General features: G+C 41.2%; 1 protein-coding gene across 1 annotated transcript in view; it reads left to right on the forward strand.

Annotated features, from left to right (window-relative positions):
* Positions 1 to 14,922, forward strand: part of nup153 (nucleoporin 153) — an 89,337-nt gene that overhangs the window by 7,283 nt on the left and 67,132 nt on the right. The window contains exons 2-5 of the mRNA XM_038796989.1: positions 5,006 to 5,210; positions 9,258 to 9,509; positions 11,908 to 12,050; positions 12,142 to 12,270. Of these exons, the coding sequence (XP_038652917.1) occupies positions 5,006 to 5,210; positions 9,258 to 9,509; positions 11,908 to 12,050; positions 12,142 to 12,270 (729 nt within the window). The remainder of the gene's footprint in view (positions 1 to 5,005; positions 5,211 to 9,257; positions 9,510 to 11,907; positions 12,051 to 12,141; positions 12,271 to 14,922) is intronic.

Genomic DNA, 14,922 nt, shown 5'->3' on the forward strand with positions numbered 1-14,922 from the left:
GTGTAAAATCTATCTAATTTATGTAATGGGACTTCGTCTTGCATCAATAAGGTGTGCAACCATGTCTAGTCAATTTGTAAGAATTGTGGTTACTCTTGCTGCACATACTGCAAACCTCATTATGTACTTTATATGCCTATCATCCCTATCTATTATTAATGCATCTTTCACTTTTTCTCTCATGCTTCCTGTTGTCCTTGATATTAGACTAACACGTTGACTGCACTGGTACACTGCAGATTCTTTGTGCAGGCACTGACCTATGTTTTTAGCATTTGTCTGGTACTTTTAGCATTGTAAAATATTGAAGTGTTAGTAGATAATTTAACACAGCCACATAAGGATGGCTAAATGCTTTGTCAAAGAGAGGTTTTAAGACTCGCCTTTGAGGTAGGAGAGAGAGGCAGAAAAGTTTGGAGGAAAATCAATTTGTGGCCCAGCCAGTGGTTAAGCTGAAGGAAATCAGGGATGCACAAGACTCTAAAGTTCCAAGTGACTACCAGACTATTGCTTCGTTCCACTCTTTAACATGATCCTAACCAGAATATCTTTCCACCTAATACACCATGGTTCATTGAGATCTATCCACGGCTGCCTCCTTATCTGCATGTTGCTTATAGTGACAAATTCGCATGATCTCCAGCCAGATTCAGGTAGTTTGCAGACAACACCTAGCCATTGTTGATTATTTTACTGCTTTTATGTTACAAGACTACAAATTTCCTCCAGCTAAATGTTGGTAAGGTTGAAGCCATTGTCTCGTGTCCCCAGTTAAAACTTGATCTCCAAATATCAATTCTGTCCGTTGATCGAGCTAGACTGATTGCAACTTGCTATCCTTTTTGAATCTGAACTTAACTTTTCTGCTGCTGCATTTCAACCATGTCTTTGTCACCTCTATTTCAATGCACCCAAGCCTGCTGGTGAAGGCTACCTTAAACGGCAACCCTTCCACTCCATCCAGACCTGAAGGAGGCACAACAAAATACTCACTGTTCCTCCCTAATTTATACCCTGTAAATGCCCCAAATTTCCAGAACGACCTCTTTTATCCTGCCTGTACCGTTGTCCCTCTTGCCATTGTTCCTGTCCTACATTGGCTCCTGATCATCCAGATTTTAAAATTTTCATCTCAATTCTTTATATATTCATACTCATTGTTTTCAGAAACCTCGCCAAGACCCCAACTTCTCCCATTCAAGCTCTCCGTTCCTCTGAACTGGCTTCTTGTTGTAGCCCCCTCGTCTTTGAAAGCTGTGTCCTCAACTGCATATTCCTCCTGATCTGCCAGCTCCTACTTCAATATGTCCATCCTCCTCTGTTTTTGCAAACCTTGTTTTAAATCTTAACTGCTTTGACCAAACCTAATATCTACTGTGGTTTAGGCTTCATTATGGCTTTATGACGTGCCTTGTGATTTTTTTTTTGTTCGGTTAAAAATGCAGCACCAGTAAAAGTTTTTTTTCAGTGTAGTAAGTGACATCCTCATTGATTAACATAGGTGGTGGCCTAAGAGCTATACTTCACAAATCGGTACAGGTGAGCTTCACTTTGGATCATTTCTTCCCAAAGACTTTCCAGTCTCATCCTTACAGCACAAAGTTGTTTAATGCCATATCTGCATGGCCATTGGACCTGTTAATCATTTTGTGAACTTTATTGAATCTATCCTAAATTGACATTATTAGTTTAAACCTGTACCTCTTTATTCTGTTGTCATCAAGTAATTAGAAATACTGTTCTGGGATTTCTATCATATATTTAATATATGCTTTTAAGTTCACCTCACGGTTTTCCTGTCAAGACTTAAAAACCTAATTTTCTTGGGGTATTTCTGGAAAAGGCCAAAATATTTGAAAAGAAAGATCGGAAAGTTAAAGGAATCCACAAATTATATTTGTGGAATTTTGTTCAACCATTATCCCAATGACCTTTTGGGAGAGATTGGGGACACTTTTGTTGAAGAGGCACCTTTGTTTTTTGTTTCAGATATAAGAGTATAGCAGATTCTGTCTTGTATCTAAGTTAAGACTAAAATGGTCTTGGCACTGTAATTTATTTCTTGCCCTCTGATTTCAAAGTATGGTGCCCCATGGATTCTAATTTGAGGTTTGCAATGGATCTTTGTTATATTTGTCTTTGTAATGTCTGTTTGCCAAAGACATCTGAATATTCAAACTCGGGGTCTTTTAGTAATTAATTACATGTGAAATTCTGAATTCCTATGTCTTAAGTTTTCAAATCTGTGCTATTGGTCTTATTCAAATATCTATCCTTATAATATATGGCAATTTATTTCAGCTTGGATGTGTGCATATTATGGGTATTACAAAAAATGTCATCTAGGTTTTTGAAAACTTTTTAAAAGATGTTCTACATTTGCTTGAAATGCTTCATCATTAAATACAAGGAACATTGTATACTCAGTTGTATATCAGTATTTAAATTCCAACGAGTACAGTCCCAGTCTACTCAGTCTCTCCTCAAGCAAATCCTCTCAACTCCGGAATCAACCAATTGAATCTCCTCTGTGCTCCCTCCAGTGCCAGTACATCCGTTCTCAAGTAAGGAGTCTAAAACTGTACTCCAGGTGTGGCCTCACCAGCACTCTGTACCACTGCGACATAACCTCCCTGTTTTTAAACTCCATCCATCTAGCAATGAAGGACAAAATTCCATTTGCCTTCTTAATTACCCGCTGCACCTGCACGCCAACTTTGTCATTCATGCACAAGAACACCCAGGTCCTTCTGGTTCTTGTTCTGAGACTACTTGTATTCATAGCTGCTTGAAATGCTTGTTGTAGTTTGTGTTCCACTCCACTTTGACTAGTGTTTTTATTGAACCATGCTCCTGAACACAAGTTAAAACTCCCATGGCCTATTGAATGATGCCTGGGAGTTTTTAATGACACCTACAAAAGAACAGCATAGCACTATTCATTATTTTTTTTTTTTTTTTTTTTTTTTTTTATAAATTTAGATTATCCAATTATTTTTTCCAATTAAGGGGGCAATTTAGCTTGGCCAATCCACCTACTCTGCACATTTTTGGGTTGTGGGGGCGAAACCCACGCAGACACGGGGAGAATGTGCAAACTCCACACGGACAGTGACCCAGAGCCGGGATCGAACCTGGGACCTCAGCGCCGTGAGGCGGTTGTGCTAACCACTAGGCCACCGTGCTGCCCTCACTATTCATTATTAATGAAGGTTACAATTCTATTCTTCCAATGGGAACAACCTCGTGTGATTGTGGAGTTTGCACTTTCTTCCTGTATCTGCGTGGGTTTCCTCCAGGTGCTCTGGTTTCCTCTCACAGTCCAAAGATGTGCAGGTTAGGTGGATTGGCCATGCTAAATTATCCCTTGGTGTCCAAAGGCTAGGTGGGGTTCCGGGGTAATGGGGATAGGGCAGGGGCCGAGGTAGGGTGCTCTTTCGGAGGGTTGATGCAGACTCAATGGACCGATAGCCTCCCTATGCACTGTAGGGATTCTGTGATGACGTGAAATTCAAATGCAGTAAACAGTAGGGCCTAGACAGAAGCAATTTTACACAGCAAGGTGTGAAGTGGTGTTTTTTTTCCAGACGATGGTAGAATTTTAGATGGGGCTCAAGAACAGAAAGACCTGGGTGCATGCATAAAATTCTTTACAGGTGGTAGAATAAGTTGAAGAGGATTTTTGAAACAAAAGGCATACGGGATGCTTATCTTTATAAACTGGCCTGAAGTTATATAAGTAAGTAAGATGTAAATCATTGGTTTGGCCACAACTGGAGAATTGCACCCAATTCTGAACATTGTACTTTAGGAACAATATCATTTTTTTCTTTTTTTAAATTTAGAGTACCCAATTCATTTTTTCCAACTTAGGGGCAATTTAGCATAGCCAATCCACCTACCCTGCACATCTTTGGGTTGTGGGGGTGAAACCCCGCAAACACGGGGAGAATGTGCAAACTCCACACTGTCAGTGACCCAGAGCCAGGATCTAACCTGGGACCTCGGTTAGGAACAATATCATGACCTGAGAGAGGGTTTGCTGGAATGGCACTAAAGATGCAAAACTTGTGTTATTTGGAAAGATGAGACGGTGGGTTGTTCTCCTTAGCCTAGAGAGGATTTAATAGAGATGTTCAAAATCATGATGGGGTTTAATTGAGTAAATAGAAAGGAACTGTTTCCAGTACCAGGAGGATTAGTAACGAGAGTACACAGACTTAATGTAATTAGCAAAAGAACTAGAAGCGAGATGAGAATATTTTTGCACAGTAAGTTGCTACAATTTGGCATGCATTGCCTGATGAAAGTGTGTTAGAAGCAAATTCAATAATGACTTTCAACGGGAATTGAATACATTTTTGGAATTGAAAAATGTTTGTGCTGTGTGGCAAGGGTGGAGGTAAGAGCTGGTGCAGGGGCTAGGGTTCAATGACCCCGTTTGTTGTATATCTATGAGCTGCTCCTGTTCTTAGTGTGGTAGAATTGCAATAAAGATAACAAGGCAGCTACCCATGAAGCTTTAAGATTTTCAGGTCTAACCTATTGAAATGAAATGAAAATCGCTTATTGTCACGAGTAGGCTTCAAATGAAGTTACTGTGAAAAGTCCCTAGTCGCCACATTCTGGCGACTGTTCGGGGAGGCTGGTACGGGAATCGAACTGTGCTGCTAGCTTGCCTTGGTCTGCCTTCAAAGCCAGCGATGCAAATGTTAAATTCTGGCTAGCCATGTGTTGAATATCTTAACTTGTGTATATGCATAAATTCATCACCCATTTCATTCACCCATTAACCCTAAACTTTCTCGGGTTAATGCTGTTACCATTCTCTTTGTTGGTTCAGTAATTGGTCTTTCAACTATTACCTTGCATGGGATTGTCGAAAAATTTAAACCTGGGCAGAGCACCCTAGTAATTAATTCAGCGTAACTTTTAAACCGAGAAAGGGAAATTGACGGTGGTTATTGTCGAATCTGATTTTTAAAAAAATCAACTTTGCCTACAGGGAATCATTGGAAGAGTTACAAACACTGTGAAAAGTATAGTTCCTCGATGGCTTCAGAAATACTTTGGGAAGGTTTCGAAAAGCGAACCAGCTGAAACAAGAGGATCGGTAAACAATCATGAAAATGATCCAGTCCTTGTAAATGAGACCCCGCCATTTGATAATGGAAGGCATCAACCAACACCAACAACCAGCAGTGCAGAAGGTAGTTGTACAATTATAAAACTTATCCACATTTAAATGGGTTATTGCCGATAACAAAAATGTTAGTTCTAACTGTACTTAATGAATTACCTTATTAGAATTAATAAACTGTTATGAATGTGGTTATATGAATTCTAATACTGATATATTACAAAGGAACCAATTTGTTCAGTCAGAATAGCCACCGTTCATAATTCTGTGAAGTTTACCCTTTAAGCCTAGTTTATTCAAGAAAGTGTTTAAATGAAGTAATCATTTAGATTTAGATTTTTGCTTGATTAAAAAGCTGAACAAACTCCTTAAAACTCAATGTTTCATAACTGTCCTCTTGAATAGTCATGTTGTAGCGCAGGGCCACTACTGGTTTATCAAACCTTCTGAATTGTGATTAAACAACAGTAAATTGCAGGCTGAGTATATTGGGATTAGGCACTTGTGATAGTAGGATGAACAACATGACACAGTGAAAATGTTTGCCAGAGATTCCCTCTTCAGGGAAATAGCCCTTTGAAGGTGTCACCAGCAAAATATAAGGAGTATAGAACATAGAAAAATACAGCACAGAACAAGCCCTTCGGCCCACGATGTTGTGCCGAACCTTTGTCCTAGATTAATCATAGATTATCATAGAATTTACAGTGCAGAAGAGGCCATTCGGCCCATCAATTCTGCACCAGCTCTTGGAAAGAGCACCCTACCCAAGGTCAACATCTCCACCCTATCCAGCAATGTGCTATCCACAATGCTACCGTGCTGCCCTTAAGAACAAATTAATATACACTCCATTATTCTACCCTAATCCATGTACCTATCAAATAGCCGCTTGAACGTCCCTAATGTTTCCGACTCAACTACTTCCACAGGCAGTGCATTCCATGCCCCCACTACTCTCTGGGTAAAGAACCTACCTCTGACATCCCCCCTATATCTTCCACCATTCACCTTAAATTTCTGTCCCCTTGTAATGGTTTGTTCCACCCGGGGGAAAAGTCTCATTTGTAAATACTGAAGAAAAGTACTCGTTCAAGACCTCTCCTATCTCTTCAGACTCGATACACAATCTCCCGCTACTGTCCTTGATCGGACCTACACTCGCTTTCATCATTCTCATATTTCTCACATATGTGTAAAAGGCCTTGGGGTTTTCCTTGATCCTACCTGCCAAAGATTTTTCATGCCCTCTCTTAGCTCTCCTAATCCCTTTCTTCAGTTCCCTCCTGGCTGTCTTGTATCCCTCCAGCGCCCTGTCTGAACCTAGTTTCCTCAGTCTTACATAAGTCTCCTTCTTCCTCTTAACAAGACATTCAACCTCTCTTGTCAACCATGGTTCCCTCACTCGACCATCTCTTATGCCAGTATCTTAATTTCTCTGCTGCAATGGGGCCCATTTTGCTGCACGCAGTCAGATTGCCCAGCTATAGAGAATACAAAGACGTTTTTCAGCAGAGAAAGCTACTCGTGTGTTAATATCTTGTCCTTTGTGTTTAATTAATTTGAATATATGGTTTGGTTTAATTATGATTGTACACTTTGCTGTATGTAGGTAAAGCATTGCTCCCAAGAAGCAGGTTTGATGGTAGTCATGCTTTTGTTTGAGGCCAAAAGGATGCCCTTGCATCAAAGCGATAACCAGTGCAGATGACTGCTGGTCAGGCCTTCGGCTCATCCCCCTTCTCAATGTCCGTCAAACTCCACCCGAAGCAGTGGAAGATGAAGAAACAGCTTAGAACCATGCATGCTAGTGAGCTTCCAACAATGTCTTCCCCAAAGTGTTCAGTCTAATGGAGTGGAGAAAAACTGGAAGAGCTGAAGACAGCCATCATCTCAAGCTGTGATGAAACCATGAGCTACATGACCAGGAAACACCAAGACTGGTTCAATGAGAAAGACCACGCCATCCAAGTCCTCAATGACGAGAAGAGGAAAGCTCCCCACGCCTGACAAAACGGCAGAACCAACAAGTAAGGCAAAGAGGAGAGTTCGTCAATAAGCCACGGTGGAGGCACAATGAAGAACTAGGGCAATCCAGAACCAATGTAGACTGAGAAAGCTAAGGAGCTGCAACTCTTTGCCAACAGCACGACATCCGGGGCTGCTTCAGTGTTGTCACCAAGGCAGTATATGGAACGAACATCCCAGGCCTCAAACCGGTGTGGAGTAAAGACGGAACCCACTTGAGAGACAGAATACATCGGCCTTCGATGGCGAAAGCACTTCAGAGAACTCCTAAAAAGGGATACAATCGTACATGAGGACATTTTTGAGCAAATTCCCCCAACTCTCCATCAATGATGATCTTGGACCCTCACCAGGTGTGGACAAAGTCGAAGCCTCCATTAGACATGTGAATGTAAAACCTCAGGAGTGGATCGGATTCTGGTGGAAATTTTCAAACTTGGAGGTGAAAAGATTACTTGAATTCTCCATCAGCTGTTGTGGACAGAGAAGAAATTCCTGCCGACCTCGGAGATGCCATCATCGCCACCATCTTCAAGAATGAAGACAAAGCAGACTGTGGAAACTAACGAGGAATCTCCCTACTCTCCATTGCTTGGAAGATCATTGCCCAAGTCTTTGCTAGCCACCTTCGCCCAGTTTCTGAAGAAATCCTTCCGGAAAGCCAATGCGGCTTCCGATCAAACCGTGGAGCAGCGGACTATCTTTTTAATGCTCGGCAATTTCAAGAGAAATGCCAGGAGCAACATCAACCACTCTAAATGGCCTTCATCGAGCTGACCAAGCCTTTTGACTCCGGGAAGTGCTATGGAAGACCCTGTCAAAGGCCGGCTGTCCAGAGAAATCGATCAACATCCTCCACAACGAGATGTCGGCCACAGTCTTCACCAACGGAAATAAGATACAAACCTTTGAGGTCAAGACTAAGTTGAGCAGGGATGCATCATCGGTCTCATCCTTTTCTCCCTCTTCATCGCTGCCAACACTCAACTTGTCGCGAACAAGTTTCCCAGTGGGTAGGACATTGCCTTTTCAACCAAGAAGAAAGCAACACTGATATCAATGCCCTTGTAGAACTATGGCCAAATCATTGTGCATCATCTACAAGATGCACTGCAGGAACTCACCAAGGATCCTTGGGCAGTACCGTCGAAAGCCATGACCTCTGCTATCTACAAAGCCACGACCTCTGCTATCTAGAAGGACAAAGGCAGCAGATACATGGGATTAGCAACCACCCGGAGGTTCCACTCCATATCATTCAACATCCTGACTTGGAAATATATATTACCATTTCTTCACTGTTGCTGGTTCAAAATCTTGGAATTCCCTCCCTAACAGCTCTGTGGGTGCACCTACACCGTAGGATCTCAGGGACTGCTGAGGTTCAAGAAGGCAGCTCACCACTACCGTCTTGGGGCAATTAGGAATGGGAATTAAATAAATGCTGGCCTAGCCAGTAATGGCCACATCCCATAAATGAATATAGAAAAATTGATGTGAACAGCGAACAGAAATAGGTTCAATACAGAATCTTATAGGGTACAGTTGCTTAATTCCAACCACACTCACTGCTCTTAATATCCACTCTTCTCTTCTAACCAGTTTTAATCCAATTTGCAACCACCCCCTCCCCCCACTTCCACTAATTCTGTGCCGTTTAATAATGTTCCCCAAGAGTTTCCTTTATCTTATCAAATCTGTCCATGTAGTCCATTTACATTGAAATTCACCCCTCCGTCATATTGGTCGCCATAACAAACTCTTATCAGGTTTGTCAATTGGTCTTTCTGAAATCCACGTTTGCTGATTACAATTAGTTTCTCCTCTATTACGTATTGTAATATCAGTTATTTTGGTTTTCAATTCTGTTTGCTGCTTCCCTCTTTTCTGTTCCTCCTAAAAATATTATAACCCGATATGTTTATTTTGTTTGGCTCCCCATTTTGCAGCAAAGTTCAGTTAGTGTTATAATGGTTACTCGTACCATTACCAGAGAGAGAAAAAGGACAGAACGACGTTACAATTGAGCATGTGCTTATGTACTAGCTACATGAATAAAATACTTGTGTCTTGTTTCTCACTTTTACAGTGGGCACATCATCGAGCAAATCTGCTTTAAATTTCTCGGAAATGTTGCTTCTGCGGCCAGCTCTCAGTCGAACACACTTCAATTGTGCTGCACTAGATACTCCAGCACATGATTGTCAGCCTTCCACGTCCTCTTTTCCTATTGGCAATTCGGGATTCTCTCTGGTGAAGGAAATCAAAGATTCTGGCTCTCTACATGAAGATGATAACATCTCCACAACAAGCGGTTTCTCATCCCGAGCCTCTGATAAAGGTAAAGATTTTTCATTTGCAATAATTTGATGCAGATGCAGCAAGCATTTGTGATTTCACTTTCAAAAAGCTGAGTATAGTTAGGTTAAATCAAATCATTCATTTTTCCTGTTCTTTACATCACATAGCTGTTGACTAGACTTTATACTATAGGGTAGAGGAAACCTGTAGCTTTTGGGTGCGCATATTTAAGATGAGGTTTAGGCCATAATTGAAATGTTGCTTGAAAGTTTGTCTATTCCATTTGAGTCAAATAAGTGGTACTTTAAAGAATTACATTTACAGCAGAAATTAGGAATTACGCTGGAGCAGGTTAAGAAATGATAATTGATTTTCCTAGTTGGATTACATCTTGTATTTCTCAGATTTGTTATTGGCACTTGGTTAACCTTCAACCAAGGTTAAGATACTGAACTAGTGGGTGGCACGTGACGCAGTGGTTAGCATTGCTGCCTAAGGTTCTGAGGACCCGGGTTTGAATCCTGGGTCACTGTCCTGTGGGGTTTGCACACCCCCACAACCCAAAGATTAAAAAAAATAAATTTAGAGTACCCAATTCATTTTTTCCAATTAAGAGACAATTTAGCGTGGCCAATCCACCTACCCTGCACATCTTTGAGCTGTGGACAGTAGCCCTGCAGCAGGAGTGCTATCCACTGTGCCACCGTGCTGCCCCCCACAACCCTAAGATGTGCAGGGTAGGTGGATTGGCCACACTAAATTTCCCCTTAATTGGGGGAAAAAAATAATTGGGTACTCCTAATTTAAAGAAAAAAGATGCTGAACTAGACGCGTAACGTTTCTAAGTTTTAAGACTGTGTAAAAGGTAGATTTGTTCCAGGAGTGATAATATAAACGAATCTTGTTATTTTATAAACAAATCTTTATTAAAATAAAACAATATTTAAACTTTCAAACTACACAATTCTAACATTAATGAAAAATGAAAATCGCTTATTGTCACGAGTAGGCTTCAACGAAGTTACTGTGAAAAGCCCCTAGTCGCCACATTCCCGTACCATTAACAGATTATATGTAATTTCTTGACTTGAACATGAGGTCCCATTTAAACAACACTTGGCGTTAAAATACAGCTCTTATTCCGCTTACACTTTCATTTTGGAAGCACACTCTTTTTCTGTCACTTCACCTGATGAAGGAACTGCGCTCCGAAAGCTTGTGATTTCAAATAAACCTGTTGGACTTCAACCTGATGTTGTGAGACTTGCTGTGCCCACCTCAGACTAGCGCCGGCATCTCCACATCATTTTTCTGTTAAGAATTTCTTTCAGAATCCTTTTTGAAAAATCTCAGTGTCAGTTTCCATGACTGGCAGGCTTCATGACCTGACTGGCCTCTCTTCACAGCCTTCTGCTTCAAGATTTCCTGACCTGTATTCTTGGCTGCCCATCTGTTTCAGCTTTTGTTCCCAAAAGGATTTACCTCTCTCTCTCCTAAAAAAACTAGAAACATAACCTAGATAAGTGCAAGACTAACCAGTTCCATTGGTGGGTCAATTGGTTTTCTGTGATATAAAGCATATGATTAAATCCTGTGTTTCATAACCATGCCGTATATAAACCCATTATGCTTACTGTCCAATGTTTTCCCTTTCACACATTATATTGATAATGTATGCTCCCATGCCTTGAGGAATTGTTGGATTCTGTCAACCTATGCAATGACTAATATCTCTTTGTGGTGTTCCTTCTGTTAATTATGAGTATAAATATTCTTTCCAAAGTGTTGAGAGAGCCATGTTTACATCATACGGCTTTGAAAATTACTTGTTAAATTGTTTGATTCTGCAGCTGCTGTCACTGACAAAATAAAGAATTATGTGATAATCGTCTGCAACTTAAAAGAGCTAAGGAATAGGATATGCCTTTCCAATGTCTGAAATGACAAGAATATGCATATCTCCAAGTTCACTTGCTGTTCCACGGTGTTGCCTTGTAGAAACCCTTTGTAACCGAGCCACACCACCTTTTCACACTTGACTGATTTTGGTTTCCTGGCTGCATCAAGCCTGCGCCCAAAGGTATTCTCGTTACTTTCAAGATAGGTTATTTCCTTGTTTTTCTTCGAGATCACAGATGCTGAGGCCAATTGTGGCACTACTGCTCTTTCTGAAATAGAGCAGACTATTTGATTGGAATGGTCCATTGTCACATACAGTATTCATTGAATTAATGGGAGAAAGGTAGCATGCTGGTGAGAATAGTGTATTTTGCTTGTGCAATTACGATATCCTGTGGCGTCCTCCTTATTTAATATGTTCCAGCTAGGAATGAATACAGCTTGGCATTTGAGACTATCTTTCAAATAGTGCTAAATATTTAATAACCAGCTGTACTTGTGGATCAGGTTTTTATTTTTAATTGTTCTTAATGTTACAGATGTGGTGACTTCAAGGAATGCTTCTTTATTACCACCTTTGTGGTCCCCTGAAGGGGAGCGCTTTCATTCAGTTCCCCAGCAACCTGCTGCGAGCTTGAAAAGGCCATCTTTTAATCTGTCTGCTTTTGGAAATTCGTCTCCAGTAAGTACAATGACAAAATTGAATTTTTTTCTAATCATTGAACAATCATTGCTTGAAATTGTGAAATTGAAAATTGTTTTGCTTTTTCCAGTCTTTTATTAGCACTTCTTTACTAAATTCAAGCCAGCTTGGGGATTCTCCTTTCTACCCTGGCAAGACTACTTATGGCGGGGCTGCAGCAGCAGGAGGAACTTCCCAAAAACGGGGTACACCATACCAGGTAATAACTTCAGGTGTACTTCATTCTTGTTTCTTTCTTTGTACTTTTAAATCTTGGTGGTTTTGTTTAGAATCATCTATTTCTTTGGTTGAAATATTGAGTTGGAAAATATTACTGAATTTTGGGATGAAGGGGTTGTCTTATGAGGAAATTTTGAAGATGTTGGGCTTCATTGGAGTCCAGAAGAATGAGTGATGATCTAATTGAAGTATAAGATTGAAGGGCTTGGCAGGGTTGATGTTGAGAGGATGTTAAACCTTTTGGGGAATTATAGAACTTGGGGCACAGTTTCAAAATAAGGGTTCTTCTTTTGAAATGGAGATGTGGAGGACTTTCTTCACCCAGTCATTAATCTTTGTAGTTCATTACGGCCCAGAGCAGTGGAAGCTGGGACATCAAATAAATTCAAGGCTGAGTTTGACTTATTTTTGTATCTACAAAGCAGTCCAGGGTTAAGGAAAGCATGCAATAATGTGGTGTTATGGCCACAGATCAACCAATTGAATGACCCAGCTTGAAGGGCCCCTTCCCACTTCTGTTCTTGTGAGACCCCAGCAATAAGCACGTTGAAGTATGTCCCTTCCTCCTTCTGAACAGATCCACTAGTCTAATAATTTATAACAATTCTGCTTTCTGTTAAACATTTGTTTCTTTAGCCACATCATTGAGTCTAAGCAGACTACTTTAAAGCAAGTTCAGCTGAATTGATATCCACATGACATTTGTGTGTGCGTAAATCAATTTGGTAGTATTGTGTAAAGTAGTATGGAAACAACTTTTCAAACCTGAGTCAACAAGCCCAAGCAGTCTGCTGGCGCATCTTTGAATTTCTAATAAAAAACCTTGAAACGAATGCTGCTTAACTAGGAGCCAGTGAAGGTCAGAATGCACATGGGTCTTCTCTTTCCCCCCCTCTCCATCTTTTTCTCCCCTCCCCCTTCTCCTGGTATATCAGTCAGTGAAAGCCAGCATGCAGGTACAACAAGCAGTGTGGAGGGCAAATGGCATATTGACTTCCAGTGCAAGAAGATTTGAGTACAGGAAAGCTCTTAATTAGTTGCTTTGGGACATCCTAAGATCATGAAAGATGCTATTGAAGTGTACATTTGTTTGTCTCTCTTCATGCATTTGAGTATTCATGCAAGAAGCTCCGCTTCTAAGAAGTAGTGGGCAGTGTGCAGATAGTAATATAACGTGGTTTATTTGTACTGTTCTAAAAGAAGATGTTGGCATTAAGATTGGATCCACAGGAATGTAGTTTCCCCTGACTTGTTTTAAGTCTGCTTTGCAGGCTGAGAAATTGGGGAAAAGGTAGCAATTTGTACTCAAACAATGCTTTGAATTAATTGCTCTACAGCTTTTCCCTTTCCTCTCAAATTCTGTGGTCTTGAGTGGTGAGTGAATGCTTGCTACAATGTTCCACATTTTGTATGCTCAGTCAGTCTGTAATATAAAATTTGACTGGATTAAATTTCATGTAAAGGATTCTGTGGTGACCAGTGCACCTGTTTGTTGCCAATCAACATAGCACCATCGTGGTTCAAATGCTTGTCTTGTTTTTGTATAGAGCAGTGTGATACTGAGACGACAGATGGAAGGAGCAGTAAACAGGCTCTTTATTATTAAACTTTTATTGACATATACTGCAAATTATTCCCCTCCCAGAATATTTGAACATGGCAGATATTACTGCAAGGATTGTGCCAAGCACTGGAAGGTGTGCAAGCTTCATGTGTCTGTAGTTCCGAGGGATGAGAAACTTGTGCCGTTTCCCAAAAGTCAGAATTCTGCTATGTTATTTTTTTCTCGCCCTCTTCCTGGCCCAGGGGAGCTGTCACTGAGCTCCTCTCTGTTGAATCTGCCACCAATGTGACAGACTTTTGGTGATTGGACGATGCAGAGGCTACACCCCCAACAGCTGCTGCTCCCATGTGCAGCAAGCAGTGTGCTTTGGATCATCTACCTGATGAGGACTCTGCTGCAGGATCAATGTCGCTAGACTGGGTTGAGAGGGGATGGGAGGAGGCTGAGTGGGGCTGTTGGGTGTGGGGAGAAAAGGCTTAATGGACCTGCAGGAGTGGTAGAAGTGGGGAAGAGAGGTTGAGAGCAGGGGGGGCTGAATGGTGACGTGGCTTGGGAGGAGACCGTGACTGGGTGGCTGTTGGGGACGGAGGGCATGAGCAAGGGGAGGGTAGGCTATGCACAAGTGTGGATGGAGGTCTGTGGGGAGAGTGGGTGCAAAGGTAGGAGAGCATGAGAAGTGGGACTTGCAGTGAGTGAGAAGGGGGTGTATGTTGGGTGGAAGAAGAGCTCATTACAAGGTATGCAGGATTGAGGTCTTCTGTCACCATGGAATTTGGAAGTTTTATATATTTAAATAACTATGATATAGATATGTATAGATAGAGAGATATATATTACATATACTATAGGTGAACTATAATATACCAAATGTTACTGTGCTGCTTCATTGTGTGTATTCGTTCATGGGATGTGGGCATCACTGGCAAGGGCAGCCTTTGTTGCCCCTCCCTAATTACCCTTGTGATAGTGGTGATTAGTTAATATGCGATCACATTGGAGAATAGTTTGCAAAGCACTGCCATAGTGCTTGCATTGCAAATACATTGGTCCACAGTCTTGACGGCAATG

This window comes from Scyliorhinus canicula, chromosome 5, assembly GCF_902713615.1.
Source record: "Scyliorhinus canicula chromosome 5, sScyCan1.1, whole genome shotgun sequence".
Lineage (NCBI taxonomy): Eukaryota > Metazoa > Chordata > Chondrichthyes > Carcharhiniformes > Scyliorhinidae > Scyliorhinus > Scyliorhinus canicula.